The following is a 20,213-nucleotide window of genomic DNA, read 5'->3' as shown; positions in this document are numbered from 1 at the left end:
GGAACAGGAGGGTCTGGCGAGGGTCAAAAAAAAGGAAAAAAAAAAGGTAAGAAAAGAAGTTGCTTGATGTGACAAGATAATTGTAAATTGATTTGGATTTGTAATTTGGTTAGGATACATATGCCGCGATCGAGTATCGAACAAGTTTGGTGCAGATTTTATTTCTCGATTCAAGATCAAGAAACTCCATGGAATGCACATTATCGTTTACGCAATGATAAAATGATGCACAACGCAATGGGACTGTACAGCTTCATTTTATTTTGTGTGCTTTTATAGGATATAAATAAATGACAAAATTACAAAATTTATAACTGGAAGCCCAAGCATATTTACATAAGTATTTGTTGCAGTGAGGCTACTATTTACTGTTCTCCTATACAATTTTCCTTTTGGTACCATATTTTTAGTGTTATTTTTTACTGTCAGTTGACTACGTACATATCAACAGTGAATAGGCAAAATATGTACAAGGAACTATTTTGTTCAAGTAAATTGAATACGGTATTAAAAGTATGTCATCACTCAGCGCTATGATTAGGTTTAACTAAACCATATACAATTATCAGGTTTAAACCAAGTTCAATTATCCATTTTTTGGAATTTACCAACTGATGATTCTAACTGAAAACCTCAGCTGGATATGAAATAATAATTAAAAAAACATTAAGACAACCACACAATTTATCAATATCTCTATAATGAACTTCAAAATGATTCACAATTTGACTGGATAGAACAATATACGTTAAAATGTCATTTTTCTCCTATAGTGATATTTGTACTGTTATAATTTCAGTTCTACATAAATATACATCATGGTATTATACAAATACTCCACAGACATTAAAAAAATTAAAACACTTCAAAGAAAATGTAAGTAAATCTTATTTAATCAAATATTAAGCAAATGCTTAACTATTTTGTTCCATGAAAACATTTTTATTACTTTGGAATTTTTTTCTTTTTCTCGCTATTTTTATTTAGAAAATGTTTTGCAGTAGAATTTTATCAACACTCTTCCAAACAAGCTTTCTGTGAGAGAAATCTTGATAGCAAAATCCATGGTTGTGACTTTTTTTTTTTTAGAACCACTGAGATTATTTTTTTAAAAATACTAGTAGAGTTCATGGCTATAGCAATGTTGAACTGCATAAACTATATGTAGGTGTAGTACAATGACCATTCCACTTTCATTCCAGACTGATCACACGGAACATCCAGTGCACTGATGCTACAACTCTTATAATTTTCATAATGCTGCAATAGCAGTGGTTTACTTAACGTTAAAATAAACAATATTTGTCATAATTAATCTGGCTTCCTTCCATAAATATTCATATGTTTTCCTATAGTACTTCTCTTCCATAAAAATATCTCATAAATGTTTTCTGTGCATTATTAACACCTTTTTCTAACCATTCATAAAACTCTGATCCTTTGTTACAATGCAAGAGGTTCCTATTTCTGTAGAGGACCAAAGGACACCAATGATTACATATAAAACCAGCGCACACAGAAATCAGGGTGCCTAATTTCTTGTCACTTTAATGAGTTCTTTATTCAACACAGTAATTATTAATGGATTCAGTGGTTTCACAAATATTCTATTTATTAATTCTGGTTCTATTTCAATTAAAAACTGCCAAGATTTAAATAAAAAACCAATCCACTATTCTACTCATAGGCAGCAATAGCGTTAGTTTAGAGACCTTTTGTGTTTGTGTTTTTTTTTTTTTAAAAAGTAGAATTCGAAAATAAGAAATCAAAGAAAGCACTGTGGCAGAGTCACAAGGGAGAACTGCGTGAAAAATAAGGTATCTCACTCCTCTTGTGGACTGTAATTTTAAAAGTCTTCGTGTAGTGTCATTCTTCTGTCAGTGCTGCAGGAAGAAGAAACCACCAGAAATGACCGTCAGCCTTTTTTTTGTTAGTTACAAGGCCACTCATACAGTGCAGTCTTCCTCTCTGCTGGATTGAAACGTTGCCATAAAGGAAAGGCTGTGCTGTGACTGCTTGGCGTGCAAGGCACAACAAGGAACAGGGGGACAGTTTTGTATCAGAAAATTGTAGTTTCATACTTGGTATTAATGCCTCTTTTGGCTTCTTGTCCAGGTTCAACAATCCACGGTAGATTCGCAAGAGTCTTTTGTTCAGACGGATCTATCTGCTGGAAGACAAACGCAAACAGGCAGGCGGGTTACCATCCCTGCGCGCAGCGCTTCTAGCATTTTCTTTAATGAATAGAACACAGAACAAATCCTGTGTTGACAAAGTCCTACAGCAACGAGTGCGGTGGTCTACACCCCACGGTTGCCCTCTTAATCCTGCTCAGGTCAGAGCTGCGTCTATCTCCAAGCATCGGAGTTCGTTAAAGCTCCGCTTGATCCTGAGAAGTCCTTTTGCTACTGAGACTGATGACGGCATCAGGAAATGTTCTTTCTTAAAATTTTATGGATGAACATTCTGTGGCAATGGATGACAAAGTGTACAGTCATACTTTTTTATCCCCCTCCCTTCCTATCACGATTAAATATCACAAAGTATGGTTCTGACTTTTTAGTGAGTGAATGTTTAGTGGTGGGTGTCAGGAGGATGGGGCCAGGCTCTTTTCAGTGGTGCCCGGGGACAGGACAAGAGGTAATGGGCACAAACTTGAGCATAGGAAGTTCCACCTAAACATGAGGAGGAACTTCTTTACCCTGAGGGTGGCAGAGCACTGGGACAGGCTGCCCAGAGAGGTGGTGGAGTCTCCAACTCTGGAGACATTCAAAACCCGCCTGGACATGTTCCTGTGTAACCTGCTCTAGGTGACCCTGCTCTGGCAGGGGGGTTGGACTAGATGATCTCCAGAGGTCCCTTCCAACCCTATGATTCTATGATTCTACGATTCTATGAATATATGTGTGGTCATTTTTCCCTTTTCCCTTCCAAGCCACCCTGTGCCTGTATTTTCACTTGATTTAAAATAGTTTTCATAATCTTTTTAAGAGCTCTACCATAAAAAGAATATTTCTGTGTCATCTAAGCACTTCAGAAGGGCACTTTAAAGACAATCAATAGGTAGGCTCCAATGAGCTTGGATTCCTAAGAGTCTGGGATTCCAAAGAAAATATTGAAAAGGTACATCAAAGTACCTCCAGTTTTGGAACAGGAGGGTCTGCCAAGGCTCGGAAAAAAAGAAAAAAAAAGGTAAGAAAAGAAGCTGCTTGGTGTGACAAGATAATTGTAAATCGATTTGGATTTGTAATTTGATTAGGATACACACGCAGTGATTGAGCATCAAACAAACAAGTTTGGTGCGGATTCTATTTCTCGATTCAAAATCAGGAAAGTCCATGGAACTGCAGTTTTAGAGGTACGCATTGTCTGTGATCTTCACCACTTAAAAAAGATCTTCACCTCTTAAAAAAGATCTTCACCACTAAAACATTAGAAATGACCAAATCAATTAAAGCTCTGGAATTACTATAAAAGGCACAAACTGGTGGAATCTGAAATGAGCAGTTGTTCCACGCGGATGCAGTGACACAGCCTCACTGGCGGATGAGCAGAGGTGTCACGACGGAGACACGGAGCATTTCTGACCCAACAGGTACATTTATTTATACAGCTTCTACATATATCAACTCTTGAACTGTAGAACTGATTTTTTTTTTTTTTTTTAATTCATGCCTACTTTCTACTTACCACTGACTTCCGAATACTAACACGTGGTTTGGGAATAGGCTTGGAGGGTTTATTTTCAAAGCTTTCTGGCAGGGTTGAAGAATGGCCCCCTTTTCGCGCTTGTAGTGCAAGCTGATAGGCCACCTCAAATGCTTGTCCTAGTGTGAGAATGATTTCGTAAGCTAAATTCTGGAACAAAACAAAAACAGTTAAAATTGGAGTGAGGTTGAGTTATCATTAGATACACGAAGTGAGGTATTACTGTCTGCAGAAATGATTTGTGATGTAAATAATTATCACAGTAGTAATAACTTGCTACGTCTGTGTAATATTTACACCTGTCATTGATTTCTCATTGATTAAAGACAATCTAAATGCAATTACTTCCCAAAACCTTGAAAGCATTTTCTCACTAAACATGAAAACAGGAGTGGGTGAGTGCGTGTCATCCCTTTTGAGAACAAGCACATGCCTTCCCAGCTCACCCCGTATCTGCTGCCCCCGAGATCCCACCCATCTTGGGCTACTCCACCTATCTGACATCCAGCCTTGCTCTGCTCTGGACCTCCTCTGTTGAGTCCTCCTCCTCCAGGGGCGGCAGCCCAAGCCGCTGCTTCCCCGGGAGGGAGGGAGGGAGTGCGCCTTGGGATGCGCTCCGCTCTCACCCAACAGCAAGGGAAAAGGACACAGCGCTGGTGTGACGCTTCCAGAAGGACAAAAGCAAACGTCAAGAGTGCCCGCTCTGCTTCACAGATGCAGAGCCCCCCCCGCTATGCCTGCGTCGAAGTCAGCGCTCCGCTTCGGATGCGTGTTTCAAGCGCTGGGGCAACCTTCTCGTGGTTTTGTTTTCTAGAAGTAAAAATGTTTGAGCTTAAACTGGCGTGTCAGAATACCCCTGTAAGCGTGGGCTGGTGGTGTGTATGACCAAAGAAGTCCAAAGAAGTCAGGCTCTTAAGACTAAGACCAGTTTGGCGATATAGCTAGAATACTTCACGTCCTCATCGCGTATGTGTAAGAAAACCTGTTGAAAGGCTTATAAAGCATGAATGAGGAACCAGGGGGTCGGTATAAATAGTTTTTCAGTACGGTTTTACAGCAACTAAAAAGCAGCTGTGAGTTCCAAATTTGAGCTTAATCTAAAGGGCAAGTGAATTTTTATGGTAATTTTTTTCGGGTTTGTGGGTTTGTTTTGGTATATTTGTTTCTAGGCTCCTACTAGAGCCTATTTCTAGGCTACTAACTTTCCAATCATGTTTCAAGCCCCTGCAGAGCAAATGCAAGCCTGCAGGCTTGCCTCCTTATGTCCTGCAGTCTCCTTAGAGTAATTCATAAATCTTTGGTTAATCAGAATTTACCCTCTCCTTCCTCAACCTCTGTAGCTCATAGTTGGAAACAATCCCGCATTGCTTTGAAACTAGGTGGTCCCTTAAAATTCCCGCATGTTTCTGATATAATTTTAAATGAGGTATCTCTTTAGCTAGTCAAGTCTAACTGTTGAGTTTGCGATAAGCCAGAAAGCCATGCGAGACACTTGGAAGTACACTATCTGCCCTTTAACTGTTAAAACACAATTAAAAGGTTAAGCATTTTATTTCATGCCCTACACTGTAATTTCAGTGTAGTCATGAAGAAATTCCATCCCTTTGTTATCACACTCGTATATTGAGATAGCTTAGGCTAAATTCAGCATCTTTAGCTCATTGTAAGAGCTGCTTATAAAGATGCCAGCTCTGGTCTTTGTTAGGTCAGACAGAAAACAATTCTGCTCCTCCACTGGGATATGCTCTCAGCTGTTAGGACTCCAGTCACAACAGCAAGCTAGCCAAAGTTCCACAGCTTCCCAAATAAAAATGTCTGCCTGATTTGACAGCAATAGTCTCCAAATTGTCTCCCCTTTAACTTAAGGAAACTGGCCAGGACTGAGAAACACCGAGGATGCAGTTTGCCAGTGGAGTAATAAATGAAAGACTAAAGAGACTATTATAAAGTGCCCTGCCTTTGAGCGGAACGCTGGCTACGGAATTAAGACCAACGGAGTATAATTGTTAAAAATGCACAGAATAATACTATTTGAAATGGAGTGTGCCTATTAGCAGGACAAGAATATTATTCTAAAGACATCTTAATCGGCTGTTGTGGCAGTAAGATAGTGTACTATATCATCACAGGATTGCCTACAGTGGATATTATTATTGCTAAGGAATACATCAACAGGACAGGGTGTAGTAACGGCTTGGAGAAAAAGCAGACTGTAATACTAGTGGGACTGAGAAAATGCACCATGCAGTGTGGCGTACAAAAAGGTCACTGAGAGACAGGCCCGGAAAGCTCTGAGATAAGAGTGGAGACAAGCCGCGAGTTTGCCACGCAGAGACATAAATCTAGTTGGGATCCTGCATCTCGTCAGAAGGCACTATGATTTACTTTCTTTTGTAGTCTGCAAAATGAAAAAATAGGCCTGCCTGGAGCCTGAAAGCCATTGGAAAAATCTATCTGTTTCTATGGTTAATAAATATTTGAAATATAGCGAAGAAAACAGCACATTGAACTGTTCTGTTCAATATTTGAAATGTAAACCGAACCGTAGCTTGTTCATACGTTTCATGCATTGCATACTGCGGTAGAGCCTTGACGAAGAGAATTCTGCAAATGGAGGCAAGGAGGGCTTTAAAATTGTACCTTGTAAAATTTAAAAAAGGTATCTGCAAAACCGTATTTGGAAAAAAACAGAAGTAAGTTTGGTTCGAGAAATTTCCCACCTGAGCTACTGGGAGAGGAACATGAGGATTAGAGTTGGCACGGATTCTCGCATGGGCTGTACTGGAGAGGTAAGAGCAGGATTCCCTTGGGGACGGAAAACCAAACTACAAAAGCTGTCGTGGAAATTCTTCTGAAGGAGTGAGGAGACTATTTGATTTTTTTTTAATTTTTTTTTTTACATGTGGCACAAAAGGAAGGAAACAGGTCTGCCGCCCCGAAAGATGTGTAGCACAAAAGTTGTAGCCTCCCTGGTCACTGTAGAAGACATTGACCCTTATAGCACCCCATCTAGCTCCTTGGAAAGGGAGCAAAACTTAGGACCACGGTGGTCCTGAGGCTGCTACACGCCTGTTCTTTGCTCGGCAGAGAGCGAAGAGCAAGCTAACACCTTTAAGCAACAATTTCTATGAGATGAGAAATTGAGGTCAGTTGCCGTGGCTGCCACGTAATGTTACAATTCAATGCCCCAGGGCGAGTCTGAGTCAGGATTCTTCAGCCGCTTGAATTCAGCCAACCTATTACAATGGCTAATTGTTCTGGTACATTTTAATTGACTTTTTTCACTGCAGAAGTTGCAGCAGGTGCCGCTTCTTCATTGTGTTTTCATGCTTCTATAAAGCTTCAGGAATATTTTAAGAGAGAGAGTAAGATTTCTGTCTTTTGAGCTATAAAAACTTAAAATATCACTTGCGAAGGAATTTTTTGAAAAACTAACGTTTTGCCTTTTTGGGAAAGCACTTTTAATTTAATGAGGATTTTACGGGTTTTTGCTTCTGGGTGATGATTTTTTTTTTTCCTTCTTTAAGATCAATGTCAAATCTGGTCCTTTTTGAAGACTGATTTTACTAAAGAAGCTTCCTTTGGAGCCTCTCAGATGATTGTTGTGAGCTACCCATCACATCGGATGGGTGTCAGTTAGGACACCCTGTGTTCCAGGTACCAAACTTAGAATCTCAGTTGGCAAAAATCAAACAGAATTGGAACCTTATTTGAAAAAAAAAGTAAAAAATAATTGAAGCAGTATATGGAATCTTAACTTGAAAAATCCCAAACCAGTTTAAAGTATCCATCCCCTGAGATGAAATCAGTTGCCTACTTAGTTATAACAAAATCTTTAAGGTCGAACGTTGAGGGTTTCTACTGTAAGAGCCTGACAAGAAGAGGTTACTTATTAGTAACGGGAGTTCTTTGAGATGCAGAGCTGACATACGTACACATTTTTACTGTTTAGCGTACATATGCTTTATTCCTCCAGACCTCCAAACTTTTACTTTTGGGGGGATCTAGAAAGGACATGGATTCGTCTGCGCTTTCCAATGTGATGGCCTTCGTGCATTCAGGGGGGAGAAAGCTCAGCCTGCTAAAGACGGTACGATGAGATCAACACGGCTGGCATTTGCTTGCAACGTCCAGGGACTCCTGGGCTGCACAAGGCTTTCGTGATCAGGCACTCCTGCAACTTAAATCCTTGACCCTCTCTCATTCTGGACTTAAAGCAGTCGTGGAAGGCAAACTCTTCTGAACCCATCCCTCTACTCCCATGTGGTACAGAAAGATATCTTGCACGCAATGGGAGGATGGTAACAAGCCTCCAAAGCGGGCCTTTCAGGCTGTTGCAAAAGCCATCGATGAGATTCATTTGCTCATGAGCTGAAAGCTCCTTGTACCCAAGCGTGCTCCATCTGCCAGGAGCAACTGAAATGGTTTGACACATTCCACCTAATATTCCCCAGAGAGGCGACTGCCTGGGCATGCTGTCTCCGGGTACTGCAAAGGAAAGAAGTTTTCTGTTCTGGAGACATGGGGATGCCACACCGATTGTACCTGGATGATCACATGAACAGAGAAAAAATTTATAAAAAGTCCCCTAATCCCCTGGCAACGAACAGAACTTTGAGACCTGAATGCATGCTTTTTATTCTCTGCTAAGTACGCATACTAGCAGTTTCCAGTTCTTACCCAGCTTAAGTCTGCGCAATGAAGGACAAAAGAATACAGAAAAGAAGAAAAATGTCTTTGTGTTATGCAGAGCATCAGTCGAATCCTTGGCACGAGCAAGAGCAGAAATTGTTCCAATTTATGCTAGTTCTCTTCTATTCATAGGCGCATTGGGCAATGAAGGAATATCTAATGGCAATTACTTTGCATGTCTCCCATATATGAACCGGAATTTGATATAGGAACTGTTACGATGCTTTATTTCCCCAAAGAGAATCCTTCACCAGTAGTTTTAGGGCTGCTTTATAAGTGAATGAAAGTGAAGTGGATTTCAAATATTGAGCAATAAATCCTCTTCTTCCCCCAAACCTTGTCCCCTTCAGTATTCTTTAATCAAGTCTGATGTTTTTGCAATATTGATTATAGAATTTTAACTCTGAGTAGAGCAGTTGCATGTACAATCACTCCTAAAAAGCAAGTATCAGTAATGCTGGTAATGAACATGTCACTACAATAAAATGCTTTCCTATCTGCAAAAAAATTGTCCTTACCTACATTTCCTGAGGAACTGCGGGACCTGAGAGAGTGACCTTTTTTTCATATCACTGCATATATTTTATTACCTTTACATATATTTTATTACCTTTTTTACACCTTTTTATGGATTTCTACCATTTTAAGCCTTATTTTTGTTAACGTGATTTGACTTCTACCCATTGACAAATGAGTAAGACTGTCTCTATCAGCAAACTGGAAGTGTTAGACTTTCAATAGAAAATTTAATTTAGCGTATGCTTGTGTTCTGAATATCTACCTATTTTTATGAAGCTGGTACTTGCATCAGAAATGCTAGATCCTGAGAAATAAAGCAACACAAAAAGAGAATATTTGAGTAGGTAACACCCTATGGAGGTTTATGTCACAGGAGTAAACTAAGACAGTTAGACATTAAAGTTTCTGTATTGCTTAAAATAGTCGTTTAAAGTGCTTGGGGTATTACATGCTCCTCCTAAGGTAGGGAAAGCGAGCAAAATGTTGTAATTATTCCTGAATCACTATTCTTTCCTTGCCAAGCAAGGAGAAAATGAATTTCATCTGCTATACCTGGGTCTTTGTTTGTGCTTGATTATTAAACCTATAAATGAAACTGCAGTACTTTTTGAAACCATTAAGAAGTATTTAAATGGATCAGGAGAAATAATAACCTCACTCACTCACTCAGTCTCATTTCGGTTGATACACTTATCACTAAAATCTACATAATGTAACATCTTGTGACCAAGGTCTATCTATTTTTAACACAATTTGGAAGTTTTTTCTACTCCCTGTGGACACTAAAATAGCAGCAGAGAAGTTAAACAACAAAAGCACTGAACAAAAACGCTAAAATCCTTTCTAACCTACCTTCCTGTACATCTTGTTATTTAAACTCTCCCACATGCTATCGCTCTGCAGGGTTGACTATTTCCCCAGACAAAATGTCTCAGTTCAGACATATTTTTTTTAAAACTTATTTATAATAGTGTAAGCGTGTTTCAAGAATTCATACACATTATACTATATTAAAATATTTTTTTCTGGAATGATTTAAAATTTTAATAGCGTATTAAATTTCTCTTGTGCTTAGCTCAAATAGCAAGCATTCCTGAACTTTTTTGACAATAAGCCCTCTTCGTCCTAAAAAGTAAAGCCACCACTTATTTCATCACATTTAGCTGAAAACAGTATGACTGATTATTATTTGATATGTATTCATGATTTCTTGAAACACCAGTAGATTGTGCATTACCATCTGAGAAGCATAAATGTAGGAAGAACTTAGTCATTTTCCACCGAAATAACAGGAGCTGTGAGGGCTTTTGCTGAAATAATATTTGTTGAGAATTTTTTAGGCAAGAAGGTTGGAACAATTAAGTAAGAATTAAAGCATTAATTTGTGATTTTCAAAATAAACGCATCTTTTCTGAAAAGGAAAAGGTGCCCCTAAAATCAAATTTCCCCCAATTCCATATCTGCATTATTTGTCCAGCTAAAACTCCCACTGACACGTCAGAGAGCAGAGAACAACAGAGGGGCCATCTGATAATAACAATCTGTTGACAGTTACAGGGACAACCTCTTACACAGAAACACAGAAAGGACAATGCTCTGCACAGATCTCTGTTATCACAGATGTTTCAAGTCTTTCAGATGCAGTGTGGTAGCCAAATATGCCCAGGACTTCTTTGAGATATGTAATTAGCTATCTGTGTGGTCTCTTCTTTGTCAGATCTCTGGTTAAAGTAAACACAAAACTTTTCATACATTCTCTCCACATTTGCAGAGGAAGCTTCAGTTTGTCCAGTTTAACCAATACAATGTCAAAAAGACTAAACCATATTAGGGACATATTTGAGTTATCGGGACTGATCCAGCTTAACACGGAAACACTACGAGTCATGGAACAGAAATCTGAAGAAATCACTTACTGTGGTAACATCTGACCTCTGGTCCAAAAAGCAGCCCACATCTGCTTCATGAAGGTGGGATGCGTCCAGGCTCAAAGGGCCGCCACAAGAAATTGTCCAACCCTCTCACCCCTTGTTGGCTGGCATGGGATGGGCCCACGAGGGTAGAAAGCGTCACCAAACCCATCCTTCCCTGACTACGCAGCCACTACAACATAGTCAAAAACGCAGGACGCCCTGCAAACTTAGTTTAAGCTAGTTCCTGAGTCTACCTCTTGGCAGGATTGAGCACTGTATATAACGCACATTGACCAGTTCTGATTTGTTTATTTGGCGTGCGCTGAGATTTCAGAATGGGTGGCCAAACCTGCTTGTTACAAACTTCTTGGAAGGCTATAGCCTAGATTAGAAGAACTACATGTCAAGACTTGCATGAAAGGCCACTTGCTAAGTTTACGGTCAACAGCTGAGATCGCAGAGGTGAGTTATTTCAGATGGGAAATGCAATAATATCAAAGAAAATCTTTGCTCTTCTCCAGAAATGCTCTTTTACTATCCCATAGCAGATTAGCCTTTTCATGTGGTTAATGAATAATACCTTCCATTAATCACCATATACCCTGAACATTTTTTAATAGAATTAAAGAACTATTACAAAGAACTATTAAATGAAATATCTTCTATAAACTGACCACATCAAACGCAGTGAATACATGGCAGTAGTGGTGATTAGTCTTCAAGTCTTTAGTGATGTACGCAAATGTAGAAAGGTCTTCAGGGTCTTGTGCAGCACAGGAAATGTTACGGATTTCATGTTCAGCAATAATATTCTGTTTAAAAAAAATATTTTCAATCAATTTAGGAATTAAATGTAAAAGAGCCATAAAAGGGGTGTTTTTTAGGTTTGCATTTATATTAACCTGCTGTGCTGAAGTAATTCAGAAATTTCTTAATAAGATGAGATTTAATACACCGCACGTGTGAACTTACACATGTCACTGGAATTTTGACTCTCTCCAATGATATATAAAATTGGTAGGAAACAATTACATTCTAGAGTCTTCCCTATGAGTCCACTTGGGTTTTGTACAGTTTATTCAGTATCCTATGACAAAGAAACATCTTTCCTGGCATACAGATGTAAATACAGTTTCAAAGCACTATATGAGCATCTTATGATGCTGCTGGTTTTCTGTATCATGATCACCACATCACACCGTTTCAGACTACTGATAGAGAGGAGCGGGTGAAAGCCAACAGGCTCGATATCCAGGTTTTGCACATGTCATTTGACACATTTCGGCTACACTTTTTCAAGAGCAAAAAAACACCAAACCACTTAAAATTGAAACCCTGAGCTCTTGAAAGGCTTCTGTTTTGTAAAAAAAAAGGTAACCACAGAAGGGTCTGGTAAGTTTTCTCCACTTACTGACAACAGCATCCTGTAAGAGAGATGTAGAAAAATTAAACCATTCATGCACCGAGCAACACTACTTGCAACAGCCAATGTAAGCTCTAGCATACTATTGAGACAGAGGTGGGGCATGTCTGTCCGATGAAATAAAAAAAAAAGCTGTCTTAAAGCTTTGGAGAAAAATATGAATATTCATTACATAAATTGCTGATATGTAATTATTGTGTTCAGGCCAAAGGAACCATGAAGCCAGAGAAGACGACACTGCAGAGTGGCTTATGATTAGGCCTTGTTTCAGCAACACACACATTTCAAATGGTTTATTTAAACAGAAGAATGATTCATTGAATATGAATTTACTTAGCAGTTAATTTATATACTTTTCTAAATTGTGGCCCTGCTGGCTGTAGCTCTGGCTTTTCCACAAAACCGCCCAAAGAGCACAAGCCTGCTGCAGCATGACATCGCTATTGCACCACAGAACACGTCACAGCTGTCGTGTCCCGGTCCCTCCCAGAGCCACCGTTTGCTGCTGCCTCAGTGGCATCTGTCCAAGTGGAAACAATCTGTGAGCAGCTCTGCTTTTCCCGCTCCCTTGTCTTTTACTTCCCACCTCCTCTCCTCCCCCTCTTTTTTTTTTTCTTTTTTTTTTTTTTTTGTCCCCGAGAACGGGAAATATATGCAACTAAGTCACTTAAGATGCTTTGCCGTATCTTCTTTCATTCGCTAAGTGGCAACTCTCCCCTTTGCATGTAGGTGTCAAGTTTTCGAAAAGACATATTGATATATCTAATTGAAGAAATCATGGCTTAGGAAAAATCTTAATAAAAAGCATTCCGGATTTCAAATTATGGAAAACCCAAGATAAGGAAACTGTACTGAAGAAAATGAAATAATCCTCTTAATCTTAAATTGTTGCAACATACTTGATTATTTCTGTTTAATGCATTATTCATAAAAATGACAAAACCAGTACTTATGTTTCAATATATGCCAATTTATAATGACATGTATAATCTCTGCTTAAGAATCATTGACTTTTTAGGTTACTTTAAGCATTTTATTTGCTTTGTTCTCAAATTGATAACTTTTACCCTCAATAAAGATTTTGATGAGAATTACAATTATACCAAAACCAGGGATTTAGATATCCACAGATATAGCTGTAATATACTGTCATTGATGTAGGATTGGCAACATTGTAATTTAGAAGGCAGAAAGAATTAAAGCTTGGAAGGTCTTCAAATCACGTGAAATACTTATGCCAAATCATGAGCCACAAAGTAATCACCTAAAGTTATGCAATGTATGTGAAGAGAGCTCTGCTATGCTGAAACCGTTCCGAGGTGACTTGGGGTTGACACAGGGCTTTGCACTTGAGTCAAAACTAATGGAGATTATTTTAATGTTTTAACGTTCATAGAGTCATGGAATGGTTACAGTTGGAAGGAACCTTAAAGATCATCTAGTTCCAACCCTCCTGCCATAGACAGGGACACCTCCCGCTAGACCAGGTTGCTCAAAGCCCCATCCAGCCTGGCCTTGAACACTTCCAGGGATGGGGCATCCACAACTTCCCTGAGCAGCCTGTTCCAGTGCCTCACCACCCTCACAGTAAAGAATTTCTTCCCAATACCTAATCTAAATCTATGCTCTTTAAGTTTAAAACTGTTACCCCTTGTCCTGTCACTACACTCCCTGATAAAAAGTCCCTCTCCTGAAACCCTCTTTAGGTACTGTAAGGCTGTCTTGTCTTCTCCAGGCTGAACAGCCCCAGCTCTCTCAGCCTGTCTTCACAGGAGAGGTGCTCCAGCCCTCTGATCATCTTCGTGGCCCTCCTCTGGACCTGCTCCAACAGGCCCATGTCCTTCTTACGTTGGGGGCCCCAGAGCTGGATGCAGTAGGGTCTCTTTAAACCAAGTGAAGTTTAGAAACATATTCATACCAAGTTTGTTTTGAATAAAATGAGCTATAGCTAAAATAAACCTGGATGAAAACTAGTAGTGAAATTGAGCTTCTATAGGATACCCTCTCTGATCACCACTCAAAATTAAACATGTTTTCAGTGCACGTGTTTACTGTTTCCTAGGGTCACTACTCCAGTAGACCCACAGTCTTATTCTGTGGAAATGACAAGTTTAGGAACCAGCTTGCTGTTCTGGGTACACTCCTTAGGCATTGGCTGACACTGTACAGTTGTCATTCTAAAATTTGTCACTCTGTCAAGAGAAATCTCCGGTGCTTCCAAAAAAGAAGTCAGTTCTGGTTCTGCCAAGGAAATACCTTTGAGAGATCAGGTTTCTGCTAAGCAGCCTTCCTTTTGCTTGCCTACCTCGTGGCAGACGATCCCCCTCCTGGCAGAAATCATCCAGAAGTTAGGGTTAGCTGCGACCCGTGAGAAAATCCTGCAAGTCTGCTTTTTCCTAAGCAGCAATTTCTTTCTGGCCTCACTTGCAAAGAAATGGTGTCATGTCAAAGTGGTGTCATGCCAAGCTTCAAGGCGCCACTGAAATAGCTGTCATGGAACGAGGTCAGGGCCCCTTTGTCACCTGAAGCTTTGCCGGCTACAACTCGGAATACAAATTCTTAGCTTGGTGGCAGAAAGGAAAAGGATGAACAGCCATGAGAGCTGAGTTTTCAAGCACATAGCTGCTAGATATTTTTGATATTAAAAAGTATGCATTTATTGCTAAGTGGTGCCCAGCGCTGTCAACTAGAAGCTCATATGGAAGCGGTACAAGTCTGAATAGGGTCTCACCTTAGTGCTAATCTGTTTTGGGTCTTGAAGGAATTGGGTACAGCACACTGTGGACAAGGATGATAACAACGCTCCTGGGAGAGTTGCAGGCTATTACCTGGTTTTTACAGAAGGGAAAGGCAGTGCAGATTTTGAACTGGAGAGAAAGCAATCTACCACTTGAGAAAAAACACAGGACTGTGGCATTATTTACCTCCATCAAATACATCTATTGCACTACTAGGTATGAGATTTCAGTGGGAAAGGTCTAGAGCCACCTAATGCAATTTGCCAAACTTCTTTCAAGTTTCCTTCTTACACGAGATTACATGCGCTGTGCGAAGAGATATTGGAAGCTCCTTTTGTTCTCCTGATTTTTTTTTTTTTTTTTAAACTTAAGGACATCGCAGTTACATCCTTTATACTACAGGGAAGATTTAAGAGCTGAAAACAGTCTTATCCAGGTTAGAATTAACAGCAGTGCAATGCCCTGATTTATGCCCTGCACATCAGAGAACATAAAGGAAACGAGGGTTTTAGAAGCTCAATTTTGAATCACTGGAAGAAAAAGGAGCTGACAGGAATCCCTGGCCTCCCTGCTCTGGCGAATAGCCAGACTTGACATAATAGTAATTTCACCTCCGTTTTTCTTTCCTGCTGTCTTCTAACCCTAGATGTGGCTTCCAGACTCTAGCAGAAGTTCACAAATCTGCTTTCGTTCCTTCACTTAAAACCCATTTCTAGTTAAACACCTTTAAAATCTGACTGACTTGGCAAGTTTGATGGATATGTGTTTAGATGTATCGTGTAGTCTGAATGTTCAGCAACACAAAGCAGTTATCTACATTATTAACCTGGTCAGGTAGCTGGGTTGTCAGATTTAGTTTTTATATTGCTTAGTCAATTTTAGTCACATAACAGGAAAGATAATTTCTTTTCTATTCATATGCAAGCATCAGTATGGACTGCATTTTTTTGCCATTTTAGACATCTGAAGAAGAGAAATTCATGCATTACTTTACTCCTGCTTACAGCGCATTTTACTTTGGCTAAGCAATAACCCATTGCTCTATCCATCACTGGGTTCTCCGATCTCTCAGTTTCTGCTTTTTTTCTTTTTTAAAGATGTCGGGTGCATTTAAAAATGTAAGAAACGAAGCACAGGGGCATTGCCACACAGGAAGATGAAAAAAATATGGAATAACAACTGTTAAGAAGCTGCTGCAGTTTAGGGAGTCAAATGGTTAGTCCCAGGGAAACAGTTCTCAGAGAGGCTCTGACATTTGAGAAGGTCATTCATGGCTCATGCTTCTTATTCTTACAATGGCTGGCCCTGCATAAAACCTTGCATCTTTATTGTTTGTTGAGACATCTTTGATTTTTTTCCCCCAAAATTTATACTAATGAACAAATATATATATAAAGTGCATATTTAAGGAACTGTGCAGGGAACAATACGGTAAAGAATTCCACAGAGGCTCCCTGCCAAATGTCTTTTGTGATAAGCTTGCCTTTTAATGGCAGAAGGTTGGACACAATGTTCTCTAAATGAGCCATTAAAGCTGCTTCACTTGTCCTCCAGACTGAGATTCTGGAGAATGACAATAAGATTACATCCATTTTGGAGATAAGAGAAAAAAGAGAGGAAAACACAAAGTGCAACTCTGTCCCCTCTCTGGCCTAGTGCTCTTAGAGAGCCAGCCTCTTAGGTATTCCTATTTGTGAGAAATAAAAGCTAATATTGAACAATTGGACATACCTTATTCGTTGCATCAATAAATTTGACTCCCTTGTAAGAGACAGACAGGACAATGGTTGGTACTTTCTTCATTTGTTCTGTAGACTTCTGAAATCAAAATGAAGATGTTGTTAGAGTTGCGTTGCATTGCAAGAACAGTGCTCTTTCTGTTCTTCTTCTGACAAAATACCTAAGTTAAACAAAAGGTTACTTATCCAAATATTTGACTTTTTCTTGAGCTGACTATGCTTTGGGCTTTTGAAACAGCTGCCTTGTAGTTACAAGACTAAAAAGAGCTTTACAGTTTGTTGTGAGGACAGTAAAAATTCTCCTTTTTCCTAGTACAATGGGAAGAGAATGATGTACGTTTGTCAGGCTCAAAAAGGCCACTCATGCAATCAGGGGTTTCCTAAAACGTGTGTGTTTAAGACGTTTACCTGATATGCCCCATTGATCGCTGCCTCACCTCCTCTCTTCCTGCTCTTCCCAGCTGTAAAAACCAACAGCGCGGTACTTCTCGTACTACTGTTTCTTTGCTGCAATTAGTTGCTATTTAGAAATATTTCGCTCTCTTGCCTTCTTGCAGTTGTATTTGTGACATAAGGTACGGCTGCGGCCCTCCAGGCCTGCCAGTCAATCTGTCAGTCCAACGTCGTACCTTGTCACGTCTGACCGTCTCCTTTTCCTCGACTGCAGCTGCCACTGGAAGCTGCTTTACACATGAATTAGCACGGAGGCGGCTTATTCTGCATTCCCTCAGCGCCAGCTTCTCCTGCCTACCGTTCGTGTCTTCTTATAAGGCTATTTTTCCTTTTATGCTAGTCTACTTCTGCGTACCTTCAACGTGATGTACACAGCAAAGATATTTCCTGCCGGACAGACTGGGCAAATATTTGGGATAGATTTAAGTTCTCTGCAGAAAAACCTGTTGATTAGTTTACAGATTAAATTTACTAAAAAAACACCACCACCCCCCCCCCCAAAATACGGCGTAATAGTTCATAGCTGCTTTGAATTCTTTTAAGGTGGAAGGCAATGACGGACAAGACTCTTCTGTACAACACTACTTTAGAGAAATAATGTAGGCAAAGTTCAGAGAACAGTCACTCATGGTAGTATCTGGAAACAACCATAGAGCTCAAGCAAACATTTTCTTGAGAGGAAAGAGTAAGTTCCGCTACAGCTAAAGATGAAGAAATATCAGCACATGGAATGAGAGTGTAAACGCACTGGAAGGCCTAGAATAGGCACCTAGGAAGACCATTAGAGCAGCTGAACAAAAATAGCAGTGGCGGCTTTGTATTCTTCAAGAAAAAGAAAATAGCACAGATATAAGCTTGAAAACAGACTGTATCTGAAAAAAAAAAAGTGCTTGAAAAATAGGAGATGGTAAAAAAAAAAAATCGGTGATAAGAGCAAAACAGAGAAAAGCTGAAAAGAAAAAAACCCTGTAATCAAGTCCCCTGATCAGATCTTCTTCCTTCCACAATCAAATGAGACTCCATTTTTGCCAGTATAAAATCAAAGCTACGGATCCAGCTACATTCCGCAATTAGTATCCCATACCATGAAGGCTAAAACCTCTAATTAAAGTCTCAAGGAGAGCCCCACCCATCTGCGTAATGGAGGGGACTGGTGCATCTCTCGGTATCAAGTGACAAGAGACTCAAGATGACAATCAAGTGTCAATTTATCCTGGAGAAAGCTTCTTTCACCCAGAAGGTTAGGCACTTTTAAAAGATGAAAGCTTAAATGGTAAAGCATCTTGAAGAATCTAACACAATCTGAAGGAAGACGCTAATCTGATTTGCACGGCTCTCAGCTGAGTGGAGAAAGAAACACTATCCCTGCCAAAAGTGGAGCAAATACATACCTCTGCGTGTGCGTGCGTGTGTGTCTCTATAACAGATCTCAAATGAGCCTTTTCGTAAAATTCAATTTCAACGCACAGAAAGCATGACAGTGACTGTACAGAAGCAGCAGTACATACATCTATCAGAATAACAAGCAATATACCCCGCATATGCTCACATCCAGACAAAATATCCACAATATGACAACATCACTTTAATCATCTGGCAGCCCAGCAATCAATCATACGACTTTCGTCCTTCCTTTCTATCCCAACAGCTACTCTCAGGAGCTCTTTGTCTCCCATTTTGATTATTGTAATTATCTCCTTCCTCGCCTCCTTAGCAGCAAAATTCCTCTTCTCCTCCAACACGCTATACGAACACGGCTACTAAGTTAATTTATTTTAGCTTTTTGGTCTAATTTGCACTATCTTCCATTTGCCATAAAGGTGAAGCTTCCTGTTGGCAAGGCCACGTTGTACTAACCGTCTGGGAGTCCTCTTTCATCTAGACCAGTAGTTTGTAATTTAATCATCTTCCTTATCTGCTCCACACTCACCTGGGTTTGTCTACAGCAGACTTGATCTTTAGTATTTAATCGAGGTCGTGAACTGCCAGAGGACTGTATCTGAGCGAAATAGCTCATGAAGATACTATTAAATTATATCTGGCAAATTAGGAAATGAATCAGAGACTGACGGACATCTGTAATTTATTAAGCCAAACTGTCTCAGCTGGTAAGGAGCAGTGGATGTCTCTTATCAGCTTGCAAACCATACAAACCCCAGGATTTGTGCAAAGGTGTTCTGGAAGACTGTAGTCTCCAGCGTAGAAACATGATTTTGGGAAACAATTCTGCACTTGTACCCCCATTGCCACAACCAGCTGGGCAGCGGAATAACTTGCTTGGTTATTATGACAGTGCTATCGTGAAAAACACACAGCTCTATTCTCCCCCACCACACTCAGCTCCCAGCGATACAGTAACTGAAGCCCACCATATAATTATTACTTCCAAGCAGCTTCCAGACTTCAACAGTTTTGAGTTGTCATGGTGAGCTCCTACTATTTGCTTATTGTTCCTTTCTTTTTAATGGAGGAGGTGGCTGCCAGGATGTGTAACGTGAGTTGTCAGAGGTACAATATGAATACCACTCGCTCAGGCACAGTAACTGCTTTGGCTCTAAATCCTAGGATGTTGAGATGAAGTCCCTCAGCTTTCATGGTCAGACATTTCACACCTCTGTGCAGGCCAAATGGGCATCTCCGCCTGTGCCTGTGCCCAAAATCTGAGAAGACGGTGGGACACAGGAGTCAGTATTCCCTTTCCTTAGGCTTTTCAGGTTCTAGCCACCGTATCAACTCTGTGAGGACATGATGAGATGACAAAATACTCTTGTCCATCTGGTGCCTCTATGGGAAGCATATGGACCTGAGCCCAAAGTTATAGGAGCCACAGCTGAAGGCTGGCATTGGATGTCATGTGCATGCTGACATATGGTCTAATGCTCCAAGGCACGTTCATACCATGGTAGCAAGGTTAGATTTTATCTCATGTAGAAGCAATCAGAGTGACAGGACCCTGTCTTTGGGCAAGTGCTCACTAGCCTGGAACTGGTCATAGTTCCTACAAACTCCATTGTTTGTGACTGCAACT

At 40.0% G+C, this 20,213-nt stretch overlaps 1 protein-coding gene across 10 annotated transcripts in view; it reads right to left on the bottom strand.

Annotated features, from left to right (window-relative positions):
* Positions 1–241: 241 nt before the first annotated feature.
* Positions 242–20,213, bottom strand: part of ANKS1B (ankyrin repeat and sterile alpha motif domain containing 1B) — a 448,571-nt gene continuing 428,599 nt past the window's right edge. For 7 of the 10 annotated variants that reach the window (XM_063322726.1, XM_063322728.1, XM_063322725.1 and 4 more), the window contains 4 exons: positions 16,725–16,811; positions 11,507–11,644; positions 3,691–3,858; positions 242–2,170 (listed from right to left, as the gene is read on the bottom strand). In XM_063322726.1, the coding sequence (XP_063178796.1) occupies positions 2,060–2,170; positions 3,691–3,858; positions 11,507–11,644; positions 16,725–16,811 (504 nt within the window). In that variant the 3' untranslated portion in view covers positions 242–2,059. The remainder of the gene's footprint in view (positions 2,171–3,690; positions 3,859–11,506; positions 11,645–16,724; positions 16,812–20,213) is intronic. The other 3 variants (XM_063322734.1, XM_063322727.1, XM_063322733.1) reach the window with 1 other exon arrangement.

This window comes from Chroicocephalus ridibundus, chromosome 1 (genome assembly GCF_963924245.1).
Source record: "Chroicocephalus ridibundus chromosome 1, bChrRid1.1, whole genome shotgun sequence".
NCBI classification, from domain to species: domain Eukaryota; kingdom Metazoa; phylum Chordata; class Aves; order Charadriiformes; family Laridae; genus Chroicocephalus; species Chroicocephalus ridibundus.
Note: the sequence above shows the minus strand (reverse complement) of the source record. Positions and strands in the feature narration are given on the sequence as shown.